The sequence below is a fragment of the Budorcas taxicolor genome, chromosome 17 (assembly GCF_023091745.1).
Source record: "Budorcas taxicolor isolate Tak-1 chromosome 17, Takin1.1, whole genome shotgun sequence".
In the NCBI taxonomy this organism is placed as follows: domain Eukaryota; kingdom Metazoa; phylum Chordata; class Mammalia; order Artiodactyla; family Bovidae; genus Budorcas; species Budorcas taxicolor.
In genome coordinates, this window is record NC_068926.1 from 71,702,973 (window position 1) to 71,723,947 (window position 20,975).

Genomic DNA, 20,975 nt, shown 5'->3' on the forward strand with positions numbered 1-20,975 from the left:
CGGCCGTCACATGGGCGTGGCCTGTGGGCGGGCGTGGCCTGCGAGGTGCGTAGTCCGCGGCGGGTGGGGGCATGGCCTGTGGGCGTGACCGGTAGTGGGGGCGGGCCGGCATGTGGGCATGACCTGTCACGTGGGCGTGACAGGTAGACGAGGGCGGAGGGGCGCACGCCGGAGGCATATGGGCGTGGTCTGCAGTGGGGGCGTGGCCTGCGTGGCGTGCCCGGCGGTCACTCACCTTCCCGTTGCGGCTGTGCACGCGGAAGGCCATATTCGGGGACATGAGGAGCAGCAGCGACTCCTGCTCCGAGAGCTTCTTCCTCAGCCTCTCGATGGCCTTGCTGCCCTTGTTCGCTCTCTGCGGGGAGAGGGTGCGGCCACGTGTCCAGCCCCGACCCAGCGCTGCGCGCTCCTGCTCTGCCTGCCCACGGGCCTGGACCCTCGGGCCGCAGAGGACAGAAGCCCGTGGACAGAGCCTCGGCCACACCGTCCAGGCCAGGCCCAGGCTGCCAGACGTGCCCACTGCACGCTCCCTGAGGGAGTAAGGCTTCCTCTCACTGACCTCCCTTCTTTCACTTTCCCCAAACTTAGGACAACCTCCAGGGGCCCGTCGTGACCCTGAGGGCCCCGCCCTGCTCCTGGGTCTGCAGATTTTGGCATCGCGTCACCTGGGAGTGAGGGTCCTGTGCAGGGCGAGACGCACCCCCAGGACCTGGTAGGGAAAACCCTCTTCTTTCCTGCCGTGCACCGCCCTCCTGAAGCCTCTGTCCCAGGGGCACGGCCTGGACACGTGCAGCAGTGGATGGGGCTCAACAGCCCTTGGGACACTGCCCCGGCCAGACAAACAGACAACCCAGAGTTTGTGCTGGCCCGGAGCTCCAGGCCTCCCCCATCCCCCGGGGTTTCTGGAGCAGCAGGGAGGGCGGGGCGGGCAGCAAAGGATGCCTGTCCCGCTGCACCCACGGCAGCAGCTGGGGTCCCTGGACGTCAGCCTTCTGGGGACCCACCCCATGTTTGGCCGCCACACAGTACCTACAGACTGACCCTACAGGTTGGGGGCTTGCCTTCACTGTTCCCTCAGAACACTGCTCCTCTCCAGAAACAACCAGGAGTCTGCCGGGTGCAGGTCAGACCCTCCGGAGGGGCCGTGTCCCCCACCTGGGACTCGCTCCCCATTGGGGCAGTTATAACAGGGACAGCAAGGCAAACCCCCCGCCCCCTCCGCCCGAGCCTGGACAGCTCCATGTCTGATGGGATGCCTGGTGCTCCGAGTGCTCTTGGGGTCCCAGCAGGTCCCAGAGACCCACAGTGGGTCAGAGGCCCAGCAGAACTCGCCCGCTGGGAGGTGCTGCTGCCCCCGGAGCTGCAGAGCCAGCCTGGCCCCCCCCCCAGCCCTGCCCGCGCACCTTCTCTCTCTGGATGTCACTCTTAATCTGGGAGATCTTGATCTTCATGGCGTCCAGCTCCTCGTCCAGCACCAGGGGGATGCTGGGCGCGGCCTCCGACTCGTCCACCGTCTGGAAGCTCAGGTCCGTGAGCGGGATATACCACTTGCAGTCGTACTGCTGGGTTTTGCTGGGTGGGGGGGTGGGGGGCACGTTAACAGGCTGCCCACCTTCCTCCCCTTAAGTCACCGTTTTCCAGTCTGGGAGCCCTGAGGTCACAGCCACAACGTCTACCTGACCTTCAAACCCTGCCTGTGGTCCTCGAGACAGGCCAGGATGAGGTCACACGGGGACACTGGCGACCCAGCCCCGGTGGCCCCTGTGCAGGGACGCTGCTCATGTGGGACACAGGCCCCAGGGGTCTGACATGCCTCATCCACTCTTTCCTGACACGGCAGACCACCTAGGCCGCCAAGGACAGGACAGGACTGCAGACGCCCCCAGGGCTGCAAATCCACCCAGTGTCATCGCCCCCCCACCCCCCACCCCGCTCTTGACAGACGGGGAAGCTGAAGCGTTCTTCTGATTAAATCCACTCAGCACGGGGACGGCAGAGTGGCTGAAGAGCCTGGTCTCTTCCTTTGTTGCTGCCCCTGCACCCTGGGCGATCTGATCCCTGAGGGGCCGGGCGGGGTCTGCAGGCCATGGCTGAGAGCCACGCAGAAGCCACCGCGTTCTTGGCCATCAGCTGGTGATGTCTGCCAAGGGCCAGGGCGGGGCAGGCACCATGCATGCCCCACCTGCTGCAGACCCTGCACCCCCGGACCTCTCTCAGTCACGACCTGACAGCCCCCCGAAGTCACAGTCAGGCTCCCCTGTTCCTGATAAGAGTCAATAGCCCAGTCACTCACGCTGACCCAGGATACCTGCTAATGATGACCTCTGACCGTGAGCCTGGCACTGCGTCCAGCTGGAAACAGACTGTAGCTTAACAAGAGGCCCACAGGAGGTGACCTCTGCAAGCTGACTGGCAAGAACACCCAGTCTCCTCCTGTAGAAACCGCCCCGGGTGCCCTGGACCCCGTGCCGGGCCGGGGCGCCACACAGCCACTCACCCCCCGCTCTGCTTCTTGAGCTTGGTGCAGAGCAGCAGGTCAGTGAAGAGGAAGACGTGCCGCAGCTTGCGGGCCCCCTCCACCAGCTCCACCATGAAGCTGTCCTTGAGCAGCTGCCGGTGCTGTGAGCAGGGCGAGACGGGGTGGTCAGGGCAGGGGTCGGGGCTTCTGCCCCCCACCTCCACTTCCCAGTGCCCCCTCTGCCTGCAAACACCTCACACCCCTTGCCCTCTGTCCATTAAAGTCCCCAAGCGCCTGGGGCACACGGCCTGTGGGGGAGGATGCGTGGAGGCCGAAGAGAGCAGCCCGGGGGATGGAGAGCCCGTCTGAGCAAGAGCAGCCCGGGCCTCCCTCCCCAGGACAGCCCTGGAGACCCAGGCGGGAGGCCGGCCAGGAGAAGAGGGGACAATCTCGTGTGGGGGACCACCACCACACCAGCAAGAAGGGCCCGGTGCTGAGGGTGGACAGCCGCCTGGTGAATGGGGAGGGGCCAAGCAGAGAGGACTCCGAGAGGGGGGCAGTCACGCTCAGGGCCAGGCCCGGATCTGCGGGCATCAGAAGGCCGGGCAGGGGTCCCCCAGCTGGGACCCCGCATTCCAGTCCTGCTCAGGTCACGGCCCGCTGATGGACAGAAGCCCACACAGGGGTCACGTGTCTGATGCAGGCCCCGAGCCCTGAGGAGGCCTTGAACAGTGGGCAGACTCGAGGCACCAGCGCCCCGGCAAGCCCTGCGCCTCTGCCCTGGGGGCTTCCCTGAAGCACAAGGGCGGGTCTCCCCAGCTCGGACAGGTCCAGGGTGTATGGCAGTAGGTCGGTCACCAGCCGACAACCAGCAGCCACCACCTCGTCACCTGGACCAAGGCTGTGCCCTGCTGAGGACAGGTGGAGAGGCTGGGGGTGGGTCCTTGTGCCCATTTTACAGACAGGGAGCTCCGCCACCCAACCCCCAGCAGTGCAGAAAGCAAGCAGGGACTCAGGGGTCTGTGCCCGCAGGGAGAGGGACTCTGCCCACCCAGCCTCAGGGAAGGCCCCTCAGAAAGTGCAACGTTCCCCCCAGTCTGCGATGGCCGGGGCTGGCGGGGGTGTGGGGCAGTGCAGAGCATCAGGCCCGCTCATCGCGCAGAACTCCAGCGCTGCCTCACTGCGGCCGCCCCCGGCAGGTCCGGGCTCCCGCACCCTACGTTCTTCTTGGGGAGGCTGTGCTTCTCTGAACCCCCTGCCAACGCTCAGCCAGAGCCCCCCAGAAGCTAGTGCAGCCTGGGCCGGGGCCCCCACGCCCACATCACCATCACGTGCGGGTGGGCTCACGGCAGCCCGCCAGGCCCTGGCACAGAGCACAGATGGTTCACGTGGGCGCTGCCCACGCCGACCACACCGTACGTGCGAGGGTGGGAGGGCTGCCCGCGTGCCAAGGCCACGGCGTGCGGTCACAGCCCTCCACCAGCCTGCGGCGCCGGGGGGTGTGCGAGCGTGGGCACCTGATGGCCGGGTATGTGCTGGGGTGGGGGCAGGTCCCAGGACGCTGAAGTCCTCAAGAGACAAACGGGGCGACGTCCCCTCAGCAGGGACTCGGCAGAAGGTTCTCCAGGCCCGGAGGCAAGACCGGGGGACCTTCTGTGAATTGGAGGGGGGACCGTCTGTGAGTTGGAGGGGGAACCGAACGGGCTGAGCTACGGGCCGTTGCCAGCAGAGGGCGCCCGACCCCCAGCTCAGAGGACGGTCCCCCGGGCCGCAGGGCCCGAAGGCAGAATCGCCCGGGGTCCCGGCCCGACGGAGCCCCCGTGAGCACCCCCTCTCCCCGCCCCGGGCACCACCTGCATCCTCCAGGGCCGCCAGCATCAGTTCCCGCACCCGCCCCTCCCGGCGCCGGCTGGGGGGGGTGGGGCGGTGAGGAGACTCTGAAGGGCAGACTTGGCTGGCAGCCAGGGCCCTCCCCATTCACCCTGGGGGCCGCGACGGGCTGTGTGTGTGCGCCTGAGCAGGCGCGTGCCGCTGTGTGTGTGTCCCCTGGCGTGCCTGCGTGCACACACGTGTCCTCCCTGCCCCGTGTGTCCCCACGTGCCCACGTCCCGGGGCGTGCGGGGCTGGCAAGGAAGGTGCCAAGGCTGCGGACTGGCGCCCCTGCAGGAGACACGGCCTCATCCTCGGGTAACCGCGTCCGCCGGGCCGGCCCTGAGTCCGCACCGCCCTCCTCTCTCTGCAGCGGGGTCGCTGGCTCGGCCGCCTGGTTTCCCCAAGCCTCAGTGTCCTTCGAGCTGGGGACAAAGAGACCTCCCCGGTGGGCTACCGGCCCCTCTCTGCCGAGTCCTCCGGGGGTCGGGTCCCTGGTCCACAGTCTCCCCGCCCTTAAGTCCCCGCGGAGCCTCACGCCTCTGCAGGGGAGACACCATCACCCCCATTTCCACAAAGGGGTTACATCAAGTGTCTCAGAGAAGCGCCTCTTCGCCAAGGGTCTCCCCCAGGCCGGCCAGCTGCCTCCGGCTGCCACCAGGACAACACGGCCCCTCGTCGGCCATGCGGGAGCAGGAGGCAGCCCCCACCGGACCCCCGAGCGCTCGGCACGTGAGCTCCGCTTCCATCCTCCAGAGCGGTGAGAAGCTTCCACCCCTCCAGGCGACGGTGTTTTGTTACAGCCTGGCCCCGGCCCCAGCTGATGAGGACACGCCCCAAAGGGGGGCGCCAGGAGGACAGAGTGACCCCAGGTGGGGCCGAGAGGACGGGAAGGAGGTGCTGGAGGCGAGGACCGGGGTGGGCCCGGCTTGGCTCCGAGCAGGGGCTGCGTTCGGCACGTTCTGGCACCTCGGTGGCCCAGGAGAGGGCTCCACTGAGTCACTGAGAAACCCAGGACAGGCGTCCTTGAGACAGCAAGGGCTGGGGCGGCCTGGGAGGGGGCTCCCTGATCCATCAGTCGCCGACTGATTAGTCCTGTCTGCCCTGGACCGGCCAGGTGTCCGTGCACCTGCCTTCATCCTGGTCTGCTGCTGACGGTTTAGTCGCTCAGCCATTTCCGACTCTTCGTGACCCCATGGACGGTAGGCCCCCAGGCTCCTCTGTCCACGGGATTTCCCAGACAAGGATACTGGACTGGGTGGCCATTTCCTTCTCCAGGGGCTCTTCCCAACCAGGGATGGACCCCGCTTCCCCTGCCTTGGCAGGGAGATCTCCTTGCTGCCAAGGCACCACGGAAGCCTGCGTCCCGGCCTAGCTGCCACCTACGTCCCTTACCGTGCTCCCGGCAGACAGCCCTGAGCAGAGGGCCGCGGCGGGGCAGGCTCACGGCCTTTCAGGGTCACTGGCCCTCCTCCTCACTTTTCACGGCCAAGGCACCCACATGACTCCCCTCAAAGAGCAGACGCCACAGGCCACCAGGACCAGACGTGGGTGGGGTGGGGTGGGGTTGGGGGGCAGGCAGAAGCCCGGCCCCCACGGAGCCCCAGCCTCTCCGTACTCCATCCTGCTCAGGCGCCCCGGGACCCCAGCCATGGTCCCTGGGGAAGGAGGCCTGTGACGAGAGACGCAGGAACGAGGGCCTGGCTGCCGACCGCAGGCGACACCTGACCAAAGGCAGCTGATTCCAGCAATCGGAGGAGCAGGAAGGTTCGTCTCCTCAGGGATGCCCGCTGCAGCGGGAGGCATGGCAGAGACTCGACACGCCCTGAAGCCGCTTCCCGGGAGGGGGGACAGAGCCATGGCAAGGCCGTCCTGATGGAATCAACTCCCGTGTCCGCTGAGGTCGCGTGAACTGGTGACCAGGGAGGCTGGGCACTCAGGCACGACTTCCCCCGGAGGTCAGGAGCTTCGGGCCGAGAGCCGCTTGCCAGCTGCCCTGAGTGCCTGGCGGGTCAAACTGGGCACTGCTGAGCCCCGGGGACTCAAAGAAGCAGGAAGAGGAGGAAGTGGCTCCCGGTGGTGGCGACCCACACGCCCTGTCCCTGCCTGCACCCACCCTGGCGCACGTCCAGCACAGTGTGCTCACGCTGGAAGCCAGCACCCCGACTGGCACACTTCTGCCATCTGGCTGCAAGCTGCCTGGCACGGGCGGGCCCCTCCCGGGAAGGGCTAAGACGGCCAGGGTGGCACCTGGCCCCTCTGCGCCACACCCTCTCCTCCAGGGACAACGGAGGGCAGGAGGGGCGCTCAGTGCGGGGGGGGAGGAGGGGAAGGGGAACCCCCCCGAGGACGTCAACCCCGTTCTCAGCTATGAACACACCATGCCCCTCTCCCTTTCTTCCCCGGGAAGTCCTTAAACCCGCTGTCAACTGTCTTATCGTGAAAGAATAGTCAGGGGGTCACGGAGCAGTCTCCAGGCAGACAAATGCTGACTGCCTTCTGACCCATCTCTGGGACCCTAATCTGGCAGAAGTGTGGGGGGTTCTGGACACAACCCTCGCAGTGAGGCTACCACATCCCTGCAACCCCACCCGGACGCCCCGCCGCCGGCCAGGGTCCCCCCTGGGTCCAGGACCCCCAGGGCCGGGTGTCTCTGTGCTGGGCTGAGCTGTAGGGACACAGTGGGGCCCGGCGTCCCCCGCCGGGGCGGTGGCCGCTGCACTCACCTCTCCCTTCTTCACGGTCATGGACTGCCGGCGGGGCGTGATCTCCTCGTTGATGCTGGACAGGAAGTTCTGCGAGATGCGGAGGGCGTCCTGCAGCAGCGGGTGGTCAGGGTGGCCGGGGGGCGTGTGTTTCAGCAAGTCCTGCGTCGGGGGAAGGGTTGAGTCAGAGCCTCTGGGCCCGTCGGACACGCGAGCCACAGACGCGCTGGGGGGACCTGGGGCCGCCCCTCTGACAGCCCGGGCCACGTGGCAGAGCTCCATGCCTGGGGGAGGTCCCGAGCGGAGCCCACAAGCCAATGCTGTTTGCACGCTGCTGAGAGGGGCTCCATGCTGCGGCTCTGGGGCAAGTTTCTCCTGCAAGGGCCGGGAAACTCTGGTGGGGGCAGCCCCGTGCCCTGCAGGAGGCTGGCAGCAGCGCTGGCCTCTGCCCGCTCGATGCCAGCGGTGCCCCCTCGTGTGGCGGCATCAAGTGAAACCGCCTCTGGACGCGTTTCGTGTCCACCGAGACCACCCGGGTGCGCTGGCCTGTGCGAGGCCAGCAGAAAGCCCCCAACCTTCCCGACTCCTGCTCTCTTAGATCAGAGCCTGGGACTTTCTCTCCACAGGGGATGCTGGTAATTCAAGCTCAAAGTCAACGGCTCCCTGGTCCAGAGCCACAGAACCCTCTCGGCTCCCAAATCTTACGGCAACGAGAGCCTGGGAAGATGAGACAAGTCAGGGAAGACCCCGGTGTGGGAGTCCCAGAGCAGCCTCCCCGCCAGGCCTGAGCTCATCGCTGCCCTGGGGCCGAATGGAGGGCCTCCAGGGCTCCAGCACCAGAGCCTGGCGAACGTGTGCAAAGCGCACGTCTCAGCTCATCTCCCTCCATCCACGAAGTCTCTGTGATGTAAGACATTACTAAACGTGCACTGCATGGGAAACCACGCAGCTCAGAGAAGAATGAGGCAGAGCTGCCTGGGCGCAACCGCCCTGACCCAGCACACAGGGGCAGAGGCCATGCGCGCAACGGTGGGCCCAGCACACAGGGGCAGAGGCCATGCGCGCAACCCCCCTGACACAGCACACAGGGGCAGAGGCCACGCGCACAACGGGAGGCCCAGCACACAGGGGCAAACGCCACGTGGGCAACTGCCCTGATGCAGCACACAAGGGCAGAGGCCACGCGCACAACAGTGGGCCCAGCACACAGGGGCAGAGGCCACGCGCGCAACCACCCTGACACAGCACACAGGGGCAAACGCCACGCGCGCAACAGGCGGCCCAGCACATCTCTGTGAGTGATTAGAATACATCGCGTGTGCTGGCGTTGAAGATCCTCCTGGTGGTGGGTTTGCTGTGGGCAGGGAGCAGGAAAGGAAACGCGCACTCCACGCGCTTCTGCGAGCTGGTCGTACATTTTTAAAAAACGTGCGTGTAAGACTTGCTCTAAAGACCTATGGATAGGGTCGCCGGGCAGTAGGGCAGGGGGCCTTCTTCCCTCTGCTCTTGTTTCTCGGGATTAAGATGACCAGGCTGCCCAGGCGGTGAGTGGTAAAGAGCCCGCCTGCCAACACAGGAGACGTAAGGGACGTGGGTTCGATCCCTGGGTCGGAAGATCCCCTGGAGGAGGGCATGGCAAGCCACTCCAGTATCCTTGCCTGGAGAACCCCATGGACAGAGGAGCCTTGCAGGCTACCGTCCAGAGGGTCGCCAAGAGTTGGACATGACTGAGCACGCACGCACGCACGCACGTATGCACGCACACCGAATGACGGCCACCTAGTAACGTGAGTGACTCCCCGCTGTCCTCAGAAGCAGCCTCGCTGGGCGGGCCCCCTCACGCGCTGCCCATCTGGTGGAGGCTAGGGTCTGACCGCAGCCCAGGCGGGCACCTGGCATCCGTGCCCTGCCCCCTCCCCCATTCTCGAGCCCCTCCCCACCCGTGCCCACTCTGATGAGGCACTGGGGGCCCTGGACCACCCCCCCCCCCAGGAGCCGGGGAAAGGAGAGGTGCCTCACTTCCGCATGCTCAGTACAGGAGTGGGCAGCAAACAGGGCAGGTGAGCAGAGCTGACCGACAGCGGCGTCAGCCCCAGGAGAGCAGAAGCCAAGAGCCCCAGGGCGTGGAGGCCCCGGGCCCCAGAGACTCACGTGCAGGACCAGCGTGCTCCGGGTGACCCGGTCCACGGGCTTGTACAGCAGGGCTGCGGGGAGACAAGCAGGAGCTGAGAGGTCGCACGTGGAGGAGGCCAACCACCCGCCCTTGCTTCAAGGGTGGAGAAGGAGGTGGCCCTCACCCCACATCCCAGGGCACCCCACCTCCCCTCTGCTTGGGGACCGGGGTGGGGGGGAACCCGGCGCCTTGGAAGGCTGGGGACGTCGCTGTGGGCTTTCGGTCCCTGACGTCAGCGCCAGGTCCGGGCTGATCCAGGACCCAAGCCTGCGAGGCTGCCTCGGCAGCAAGCACTCAAAGGCAGGGGTCAGGGAGCCAGGTGGCTCCCTGGGAGGATGGGCCGGCGCGGGTCCCTGCAGGCAGAACAGCCCACCAGTCTCCACGCGGAGCCAGGCCTGGCGCTAAGACACAGCCTCCGGGTGAACCTGTGGGTCAGCTCGTTTGCTTTTTACTATTTATGTATGCAGGCTGTGCCGGGTTTTGGCTGAGGCAGGATCTCTGATCTTTTTTGCGGCGAGCAGCATCTCCAGCTGCCTTCCGGGTGTTTTTGGAGCCCCAGCGGCCGGGCCGTCCCCTCTGCTCCATGGGCGGCACAGCCCACTGCAGGAACAGGTCTCGCTGTGTTCCCGCCGCTGTCGGCGGCGTCTCTGCCCGTGGCCCCCTCGAGCACTGCCAGCTCTGCGGTCACCCCATTTCACAGACACAGGGGAGACCGGCTCCAAGCGGGGTGGAGCTCCGGCCCGGCTCCTACCACACGTGCTCTGCCCAGCCACTTGGGACCTGCCTTCTACCTGGGTCCTCCCATCCTAAACCCGTCGTGTCATCTGGAAGAAGGGACGATACGATCCCCCTGCAAGGTCGCTGGACGACACCGTGGCGCTGGAGAGGCCCGGGGGGCATCCCACGTGATCCCTGGTGGTGGCCACAGGTCCTGCCCGCGTCCCGCCGCGCCCACCACTGCCCGCTCCCCGCTCCCCTCCTCATCACTGGAGGTCTGCAGCAGCAGAGGGCACCCCGGCTGGGTGTCCTGTCCCCTCGCAGCGGCCACCTCCCACCACTCCCCCAGGGGCATGCAGGGGCCTCGGCACCGAGAACTCACTTTCCAGAGAGTTCTTGGTCGTCTGGTCCTTGGCCTCCTTGTTGCTCCTGGCTCGCAGGTTCTGCAGAGGGAAGAGCGCGTTTTCACACGAGGCAAACAGAGCAGCAGTGAGCTCACCCCCAGGAGCCTCGGGCAGAAACCTCGGCCTCCTCTCACACCGCAAACCTCAGGGGTGTGTCTGGGTCACAGCGTGAGGGGCAGGGCCGACTTCAGCAACGGAAAGTCTCTGCTGTGAGATGCCCTGGAGGCTGAACAGCCCATCCTCCTGCTGGGAGGTACCCAGGCATTGCTAGGCATCCCCAGGGGACACAATCGGCCCTGGCCGAGACCTCTGACTCAGACGATCGTGCAAACCCAGACCAAAGGCAGCACCCCTCCCGGGAGCGTGGACCGGCTTCCTTGCCTCAGTTAAACAGCATGCTTGGACGAAGGGGCCAGGGGCAAGGGGGGTTCAGAGCACCCCCCCTCGGGGCAGTCACCAGCAGGCATGCCTCCGTGGACTTTGCGAAAGTCCTTGCCCGGGAAGCAAGCAGAGCTTTTTTAGCAGGTGGGTCATTTTTCAACATAACAGCACTCACAGGAGCTGCCGATTCGGTCCGAGGTACCAAGAGAAAGGGAACGAAAGGGCCGTGTGCCTGATAGCGTCCCTGAAAACCCAGTGCGAGGACTGGGAGCGAGAGAAACCCCAGCTGCAGACTGCGTTCCTAACCTCTCGGGCCGCAGGAAACCTCCGGGACCAGCTGCCCGACAAGCCCTGGTGCCCCTCCGGGGAGTTTAGTTCTCCGAAGGGGCTCCTCCATCGCCTGCCTCAGCAGCTCCCAGAGGGCAGGGGAGGGGGAGTGGGGGGCGGGCGTGAGAGCTCAAATCTGCACAATTCAGGTGCTGCTCTGGTGAGCCGGGGTGGCAGCCCACGCTTGGTGCCTCTGGAAGGCGCGATGCATGTGGGCCCCTTCATCATCTGGGGGCTGGGGGGGGACTGCCTTAAGGAAACTTGTAAGTTTGGTTTAACCCCGCAGCTCCCAAGCCGGCTCCAGACTCCAGAAGCCCCTTTCACTTGACTCCCGTTACCTATTAATCAGGGGCTTCCCTGGTGGCTCAGCCGGTAAATGAAATGCAGGAGGGCTGGGTTTCATCCCTGGGTCTGACCCCTGGCTCGGGAAGATCCCCTGGGAAAGGGAATGGCTGCTCGCCTGAGGAACTTCACGGACAGAGGAGCCTGGCAGACCACAATCAACCCACGGGGGTCACAGAGAGCCCCCCAGGACTGAGTGACTACCATTTTCACTTTGTTTCCCTCGCCACCTGTTTATTGTCCAGGGAGCTTGGGCTCATGGAACCCGGCACACGCAACGCCGGGCTGACTGGACGATGGCAAACGCGGATTGCGCAGGCTGGTCCCGGGAGAGATGAAGGGCCACTGCTCCATGTCCTTGGAGGTGGAGCCGCTGTTCCCACGGCCGAGCTCTGACCCCCACCCCTGAACGCAGCCCCTACACCTGTGGCCTGCTCCGTGTCCTGGTGGCTCTTTTCTCGTCCCGTGTGGTTCTGATTTCTCTGGGCCTGTTTTTTTGCTGTTTGTTAGTGATCTGGCTCAGTTGCAGCACACGGGATCTTCGCTGCGGCATGTGGGGTCTAGCTCCCCGGCCGGGGACTGAACCCTGCATTGGGAGCAGAGTCTCAGCCACTGGACCCCCAAGGAAGTCCCTCTCTGCGTCTTTTTTGAAACAGGGATGGAGAATCCGAGTGGACACCGCCCGACGGTACAAAACTTCACGGCAGCCTGGCCGCTCGCTGCCCCCGAGCACAGTCCTGTTTCCTGTTCCCCGAAATGGGCTCGGATGCCCTCCTGCACGTGGTCGGTGGGACCCCGTGAGCCCCGGGTGGTGTCCCACCGTCGCTTCCTCCCGTTTCTGCAGGAACCTGTCTGGGTGGATGTGGACGTGACCCCGTTTAAGTGCAGCCTGATCTTAAAAGGTTACGACTCTTAATTTGTCAGGGTCACCTGGGGACTCGGCGCCCGCACCCCAGCTGTTGGGGGCATGAGGGCTGCTAGTTTAGTGAGTGAATGAGAGGAACACACCAACGCTCCAGCCCAACCAGGGCGACTGTGGAGGGCAGCGTGGAGCCAGCCTGCGGCCCTGGGCGCGTGCCGCCTGTGACCAGCGGCACCAGGCTGCGGGGAGGGCACCGTGGGCTCTGGCGGACGGGGCGGCACGTGTTAGCATCCTGGGGGCACGTCAGCGCCGGGACCCGCAGGGCCCACCCCCCGACACGCTACGAGAGCACGAACGCTCCGCAGCAAAGCCCGGATGCGGCTGTCGGCACACATACGGTCAGTCTCCCGCAAGAGAGCCGCCTCCCTGTTTCCGGCTTCCGTTTCTCTTTCTAAAGCTGAGTTCTCGGGGCTCCCTTGGGGGCCCACTGTTAAGACTCTGCGCCACCAATGCAGGGAACATGGGTTCCCTGGTCGGGGAACTAAGATCCCACAAGCAGGCAACAGGAAGAAATGAAAAAAAGCAGCTGAGTTCTCACTCAGAGGTCTTCCCATGCAGAATCCTTGCTTGGCGGGGCAGGCAGGTCAGGGCTCTGAGGAAGATGAGCCCTGGGAAGAGGACGGTGTCCCCCCACTGCAGGGAACAGCAGGATGGGCAGGGCAGGGAGGCCCATCTCCTGCCTCCAGGGGCTCTTCCAAGGCCCCTCCTTGTACTGACACTCCAGGGCTCGAGGTTTCAGAGCTGCTGGGCTGGTGCAGCTGGCAGCCTGCAGCGCCCCCGTCATGGGTGGGCAGCCCGCCCCTCGCTGGCTGTAAGCCCCAGAGGAGTGGAGCACGAGGCCCCCGCCTGCTCTCTGCCCGCAAGGTGCAACGTCGGCCTCTGGCTCGGGTGTCGAGACCCCTCTGTTCCTGGGGATCTCGTAGACAAGCGCAAGACAGCATCCGTCCAGGCTGCCCAGACGGACTCCCGAGCCGGGCCCTCGCGGCTGGGAGGGCAGGGAGCGCCCGAGGCTGCTCAGGACAGTGCCCCCCACCCCAGCCAGGGCTGACAGGGCCCACCTGCAGGCATCAGGAAACACAAGTTCACGACCAGACCTCGGTGTGCAGTGTGTGTTCTCAGGGGTCACGGCGTGCCCATAATCGCCCACAGCACTCCCCCCCGGCCCCAGCCAGGGAGGCGGAGGGAGACACCTCTCTGAGCAGCATCACGCGTACCTCAGAGATTTCTGCAAACTGAGCGTTGGCCTGGCAACACTTCTCAGCTGTTTCCACGGCAACTTCATAGTTGTCCACAAAGGCCCGGTACACACCCAGCTGGCTGGCCTGCGGGGAGGAAGGGGGAAAGAGTGGGACAGGGGCCGGGCAGGAGCGGGGCAGGTGGTCTCCGACCTCCCCTAGGCCCAGGTGCAGCAGCCGGTGCGGGGCTGCAGGAACCTCAGCTCCCTGCGCATTCACCGCCACCCACCTGCTTCCCCTGCCCACGCGCTGAGCGCACTTCTGCTTCCAACGCGACATGTGGGGAGGTGACTCACAGCCCCAGGCAGGTAGAGGCTCTCTTCCCGGCAATCTCCTCCTCCCACCCTGCCTGTTTAAACCGGGCCACCGGCAAACGGCTGCAGTCCCAGGGTGTCAGTGAACAAAGATGAGGGTCTCCAGCAGGTGGGCGGGGCGGCCCCTTCTCATCCCAGCTGCAGACGCCTCGCGGGACCCGTCCCCGGCCTGGGGGGCTGCACCGCTGTTGCTGCTGTCCAGTTGCTCAGTCGTGTCCGACTCTTTGTGACCCTGGACTGCAGCCCACCAGGCCTCCCTGTCCATCACCAACTCATGGAGTTTGCCCAAACTCATGTCCATGGAGTCGGTGACGCCATCCAACCATCTCATCCTCTGTCGTCCCCTCTCCTCCCGCCTTCAATCTTTCCCAGCATCAGGGTCTTTTCCAATGAGTCAGCTTTTCTCATCAGGTGGCTAGAGTATTCAATTCAGCTTCAGTATCAGTCCTTCCAATGAATATTCAGGGTTACTTTCCTTTAGGATTGACTGGTTTGATCTCCTTGGATCACAAAGAAGGCGGAGCACCGAAGAACTGATGCTTTCGAACTGTGGTGCTGGAGAAGACTCTTGAGAGTCCCTGGGACTGCCAGGAGGTCCAGCCAGCAAGGAAGGGCTACACAGCTCTGCTACTCTACGACCTCTTCAGACACGTGAGAAATGCGAAGCTTAGCTGCCCACAGAGAAGACAGGCTCCCACTGCCCAGACGTGAGCCCCGTCCAGACCCGCGACCGGGCTCAGGCGTCACTCGGCACACCGGGCAGGCCGGAGGCCTCCACTGCCAGCTGCAAAGCAAGCGGCGTTTGTCCTCCTGCCCCGACACTCAGCTGCGTCAAGACTTCCAAGGTCGGGGCAGGTTTGTCTGCGGCCACCACCATCACCAGGGCCTGGGCCACCTCCAGAGGCAGCAGGGAAAGCCCAGCCCGGGCAGGTGAGGGCAGACCCCGTGACCAGCTGGCTGGGTCTCCTCCACTGCAGCCCGCCGGGAGCCGGAGGCCCAAGACTTCTGCTGATCCTGGCATTTGCTCTGCATCGAACCTAAATTTTATCTCTACGTTTATTTGCATTTGTATCGAATTTTACGTTTCTTCGGATGGCAAGGCCAGATGCCCTCTGCACTGTCTGGCCTTCTGGCCCCGCTCCCTGTGGGGGTTGCACCGAGGGTCTGGGGGCGCCTGAGAAAAAACAGCAGCTGGAGGAGGCCCTGGCCGGCCCTGGCCACAGCGTTCACCCGGACAAGTCGTTGCGTCCGAGACCCCAGGTCGCCTGTCATACGGTGGGACCCAGAGCCCCTTCTCCCCCCACTTCCCCGCTCAGTGAGAGTCTCCCGCCGAAACAAAGGCCCTGCCTCAGGCACTTTCACCACCAATCATTCAGACACAGTACGTGTGGCCGGGAGCAGAGCGCACGGTACATAAGTAAGAAACGCGTAATATGACGGGTGGCTGATGGCAGAGCAGGGGAGAACAGCGGGGCTGCCGTAGGTACCGTGGCTGGGGTGACCTTGAGAAGAGGCAATGGCTCAGCCTAGTCTCGAGGGGATGTTACTACTGAAGTGTGTCCCTTGGAATCCCTAAGTCGAAGCCCTGACCCCGAGCACGTGACTGTAGCTGGAGATGGGCCTAAAGAGGTGATGGGGAGAAAACGACGCCATTACGGGACTTCCCGGGTGGTCCGGTGGTTAAAACTTCACCTTCCAGTGCAGGAGGTTCACCCTCTGATCAGGGAGCCGAGATCCTACATGCCTCGAGGCCAAAAAACCAAAACGTAAAACAAAAGCAATAGTGTATCAAATTCAATAAAGAATGTAAGAATGGCCCACATCAAAAACAATGCTTTAAAATACATGAGGCTGTTCGCATGGGCCTGATCCAATCTGACAAGGGTCTTAAGGCGAAGAAAAGATTAGGACACAGAAACAGCCGGATGACCACGTGAAGACACAGGGAAATAACAGCCACTGACGCATGGAGGAGAGGCCTTGGGAGAAACCAGCCCTGCCAGCGCCTGGATCTCAGACTGCCAGCCTCCAGAAATGGGGGGAGATAGACCTCTGTTGTTTGAGCCGCCTGGGCGGTAGCAAATACACCAACACAGAACCCCTTGTTTGTTACTTTTGCCCGCTCTTTCAAGAGCTCACATCTCCCACGTGGCTTTGGAGAGGTTTCAGCAACTCCTGTACCAATCCGAATCCAGCTGCACGGGTAACGGGACAGATGGAGCTCAGGTGCACCAATCAGGACCCGAGCTGCCCGGGTAACCAGGTGCACCAATCAGAACACGAGCTGCACGGATGACGGGACAGATGGAGACCAGCTGCACCAATCAGAATCCGAGCTGTACGCATACCAGGACAGATGCAGATCAGGTGCACCAATCAGAACCCGAGCTGCACGGATAACGGGACAGATGGAGACCAGGTGCACCAATCAGAACCCGAGCTGCACGGATAACGGGACAGATGGAGACCAGGTGCACCAATCAGAACCCGAGCTAAACGGATAACGGGACAGATGGAGACCAGGTGCACCAATCAGAATCCAAGCTGCATGGGTAACAGGACAGATGGAGACCAGCTGCACCAATCAGAATCTGAGCTGCACGGATAACGGGACAGATGGAGACGAGGTGCCCGCCCCACACCATGTGAGGCACCGACAGGACACAGCATCAGTGCAGCGGTTAAACACAGATCCTGAATCTCTTCCTGAAAAAACATCCGACCCAAACCGGCCTGTACCCTTAAGAAAAATGTCACGGTTGCAGAAGACCAGCACAGGTCAAGGAAACGAGACCTGGTGCCCACATCCTGACTCGGAAGGAGAACGGCCGTAAAGAGCAGGACACCTAACCTGGAAGAGATCCGCAGAAGGAGCGCGTATTGATTAGCAGTGTCACATGAACACGGACCACCTCCAATGGAGCACTGTCCTGTGGGGTGTGGAGGAGCCTGTCCTTAGCAAATACACGATGACACACAGAGATAGAAGGCAGGAGCAGCACTTTACTCTCAAACTATTCACTGTGTGTGTGTGTGTGTGTGTGTGTGTGTGCGCGCGCGCGCGTGTGTGTACAAAAGAGAGAGAGAAAGAGAAAGCAAAAGAGAAAGCAAAATGTTACAAGTGGCACAGCCAGCACACAGACTACTTTGTGCGATCCTTGCAACAATTCAGGAAGTTTGAAATGATTAGTAACCAGAAAGTCTGAGCTAATGAAAATTCAGCCAGAAACAAAGCCCCGATTGGGTGGTGATTAACCCACAGGAAGGGAGTCAAAGCAGTGGCAAGGAGGGGCTTCCTAGCGGCGAGTTGTGGCTCGAGAGTTACCGGGGAGCGGCGGTACCAGGGCTGGGGCAGTGTGGGCTCCTGGGGGTCCCGAGACTCTCCCAGCCGGGGAGCCCGACCCCACTGTGCTAACCTGAAAGCGGTGGGGACGGGGACCCGTCCACCTGTCCGTGGGGATGCCCAGCACCCGGCCCCGGGGGCACACAGGTGAACACGCGGCACGTAGCCCCCCAGCAACCACCTCCCACGGCGGCTGCTCTTGCGTAGGGCCGCGCCTCCCCCATCTGCCTGGTGCAGCACCTCATACATCCAGGACACCAGGGAGACCAGAGCAAACGCTGCAAATCCCGGTGTTTGTCAGACTATTAATTTTTTTAAGTTTCTGGGTGACTTGAGTGTTATTTGGGGAAAAGCGTGGTTGCAGTTTCTGCCCACAACACGGGTCTTCAAATATGGGGGTTTTGAGGATGGGGAGTACCGGTCTCCCAGCTCTCGCCCTGGGAAAGGGGTCCCAGGCCGGGGAATCTGAACCAAAGAGGCATTCCTCCCCTTCCTGGAGCCCCGGGCGGTGGACAGAGGGGATGGCCCACAGGAAAGCCATGCCCAAGCGGAACGCCAGGGTCCAGCATGAGCCGAGGCTGGCCACCTGGGCGTCTGGGCAGCCCAGGAGGGCTGGGGGCTGGCGCTCGGTCTCCGTGTACTCCCAGCACTGAGAAGGGGGCCCAGCGACCTCGGCCACCCGAGCCCAGAAGGCTGGGCTCCCTCTCAGGGAAAGAGCACGCACACAGGAGGCCCGGGCAACCCGGGAGCTGGGATTCCAGGTCCCTGGAGGGGGAACCCCGGTCACGAGGGCCGGCCTGGCACCTGCCTTCGAGGAGTGCTGGGGTAGGACCGGCAGTGCTGGGCCAGCCGCACACAAACCAGCCCTGCCGCCTCCTCCACCCCGTCCACGGGATGTGCCGCATCTCCAGGGCGCCGCGATCACCGTCGAGAGCGATAAATTCGGCTCCAGGTCCTAAAACGGCGGCCACGGGAGCTGGGGCCACACAGGAGGCCTGTCCTCACCACGTCCTCAGTCAGGGACCCGCCCTGGCGACCAGAGGGCTCCTCGTCCCTGATCAACCTTCCCTCCCCAAACTGCCTTTCTCTCGTTCTTTAAAAAATCCTTGACTAATCCTTTAACTCAAGAGAGCTGCAAACATGCAGCAAAGCCCGACGAGCCCCGCTGTTCCCACCTGCGCGGGCGGCTCCCGGCTCCCCATCCCGGTGCGCGAGCCTGGAAGCTCAGTCTTGCTGCCCAGTCAGCCGCCTCTTTGTGGTCCAAAGAGGGCCCCGTCTGGAGCCTGAGCAGAACTCGGGCGGAGCCGGAAAGCACCAGCGATGTACACGGGGCGGGCCGCGGGGAGAAAGCCTGGCTGGGCGTCCTCGCGTGGAGGTCCAGCAGACGGCTGCACAGCGCCCGCTCCCGCGGCCCGCCCTGGGCGTGCGGGGCGGTGAGACGCGCCTGGGCTCCCCCTCCCCACCACACCGCTGGCGGGGGGTGGGCGGCAGGCTCAGGGGCAGGCCTGGCCGCCCGCGCTCCCGCCCGCCACCGCCGCGAGGCCCCGGGCTCCTCACCAGCTTCTGGAAGAGGTCGCCCACGCGCTGCTGGGGGCCCCACTGCTGCACGCGGGGCAGGAGCCCGTCGTAGAAGCCCTTGTGGATCTCGTGGAGCTCAGGCACCTTGAAGAAGATGGTCTCGACCTGCTGGCTCGTCAGCACCGGCTGAGAGGTGGTGGCAGCCGCCTTCAAAGGCTTCATGGGCTGGAGGAGGGCACAGGCAGCGGGTGGGGGGGTGGCAGGGGACGGGGCTCGCCGCGTGCCAGGTGTGCGGCGGTCATGTGAACGCACACGCGCTTTGGTTTTTAAACGTCAGTAGCCACAAAAACGTGAAGCCAGCTCGGCTGGGCACCACGTCTCACGAGTGCGTCCACTGCCCCCCCTGGGGAGGGCCAACCTCCGCAGCGGGGCCATGTCCAGCCCTCCTGCGGGTGTTGGCAGGGATTCCGGGGGCAGGTGGGGGCTGCTCCCAGGCCTCCATGGCAGCGCTGCCCAGACCTGCCCTGCCCACCCGGCACCGCCCCCCCCGGCCCCCCTCACCAGCAGCAGCGCCTCCAAGTGGCTCAGGTAAGTCTCCTCGCTAGCCAGGATGCCAGACAGGACCCATTTTCTCATCTCTGAGCCCTTTTCCAAGTCCAACTCACTCTGCAGGACAAAAGGACAAACGTCAGGCCTAGGGGGGCGGGTGGGGGTGGTGAGGAGAGTCATCGAGGTGGAGGAACCCAGACGACCAGCTTCCCAAGAAGGTTCTGGGTGGGATGAAACTCGGGAGGCCTGAGGGTCCCCCGGCAGGTCAGCCCCTGGTTTCTGGTCCTTGCAAAGTCTGGCCAGTCATCCAGCAAAGCCGGGGGCCACCCTTGGCCTTGACGACGGGCAACGGGCAGTGGGGAGCTGGGCAGGGCGGCAGGCAAAGCCCTCCTTCGCACCTTGAGCCCGTGACGGAGGAGGGAGGAGCCGCTGTCCCGGAGAGGTTGAGCAAGGCAGGGGGGAGGGAGGGGGGAGGAGGGGCATCAGGCCCAGCGCACGGCCACCGCGGCCTCTCCGCCACAACCCCGCCTCGCCCGGCACCTGCCCAGCCAGCCTCAGCACTGCTGCCACGGGACCTTTGGACTGGCCAGGGCTGAGCGGCCCCGCCTCCTCCCCAGTCACAGGGCGAGGCTGGGCCTGACGCCACCTGCCCAAGGGAAACCCCGTCTCCTGGGACCAGGGCCTTTGTCCCTTAAACCTGCTGTTCTGAGCCTGCTTTCTAGACGATGGGACCGACACACCTGTGGGCTACAGCAAGGATCCCCTCCTCCCCACTCTGCAGTCTTTGCCTCGAACACAGAGCTGGCAGGCCCCTGGACGCAGACGGGGGTGGGGGCGGGTAGGGTCCTGGAGGCCAAGACCACACTGTAGCGCTGGGTGTGACGGTGTCATGCCAGGGGTGTGTCCCTGGCGCCCCAGAACGCGACTGTCCTTGGAGATAAGGGTCTTTAAAATCGTAATTAAGACGAGGTCAGTGGGCTGGGTCCTAGTCCAAAACGGCTGGTACACCCTTCTAAGAAGAGATCAGGTGATCAAAAGGCACAAACTTCCAGGAACAAGACAAGCAAGTCCTGGGGATGTACGGAACAGCACGGTGACTGTGCGTTAGCCGCTCGGTTGTGGCCGGCTCTTTGCGACCCCAGGGACTGTAGCCTACCAGGCTCCTCTGCCTGTGGACGTCCCCCTCTGGAGTGGGTTGCCACAGTCAGTACCATATTGTATACGTGAAAGCTGCTGAAAGAATAGATCTTGAGCGTTCTTAGCACACAAAAAACTTATAACCAGGCGTGGTGATGGATGCTGAGTCACAGCTAGCAACCGTTTCACAATATGTCCAACTGCTGTCTCGTACACCTACGATGAACACCGAGTTATAAATCGATGCCTCGAGAAGACGAGGAGGAGGGGGGAGGGCATCAGGGCACGGACGTACCCGGCCGGAAAGACGCAGGGGGTAGATGGGCATCTCTGAGCCGAGGAGAGAGGTGCCGGGAGAAACCAGCCCCCCTGACACCTTCATCTCAGACGTCCCGCCTCCAGAACTGGCAGAAATCAATCTCTCTTGTGTAAGCCACGCGGCCTGTGGTGTTTTATTACAGACGCCTGGGAAACTGACATGGAGCATGATTCCAAAGGCAACGAAACTGCTTCTTCATCAACTTCCGGGCTGAGGTCCTCTGTCTGCTCCCTGACCAGCAATGAGGCAGTCTGGGGTCAGG

General features: G+C 63.9%; 1 protein-coding gene across 1 annotated transcript in view; it reads right to left on the bottom strand.

Moving 5' to 3' along the window:
- BCR (BCR activator of RhoGEF and GTPase) overlaps nucleotides 1-20,975 on the bottom strand; it is an 84,316-nt gene that overhangs the window by 19,308 nt on the left and 44,033 nt on the right. Inside the window, exons 3-11 of the mRNA XM_052654505.1 lie at nucleotides 19,270-19,374; nucleotides 18,748-18,933; nucleotides 13,513-13,620; nucleotides 10,305-10,365; nucleotides 9,184-9,236; nucleotides 7,054-7,194; nucleotides 2,498-2,619; nucleotides 1,404-1,572; nucleotides 236-355 (exon numbers count right to left, since the gene is read on the bottom strand). Coding sequence (XP_052510465.1) covers nucleotides 236-355; nucleotides 1,404-1,572; nucleotides 2,498-2,619; nucleotides 7,054-7,194; nucleotides 9,184-9,236; nucleotides 10,305-10,365; nucleotides 13,513-13,620; nucleotides 18,748-18,933; nucleotides 19,270-19,374 — 1,065 coding nt within the window. The remainder of the gene's footprint in view (nucleotides 1-235; nucleotides 356-1,403; nucleotides 1,573-2,497; nucleotides 2,620-7,053; nucleotides 7,195-9,183; nucleotides 9,237-10,304; nucleotides 10,366-13,512; nucleotides 13,621-18,747; nucleotides 18,934-19,269; nucleotides 19,375-20,975) is intronic.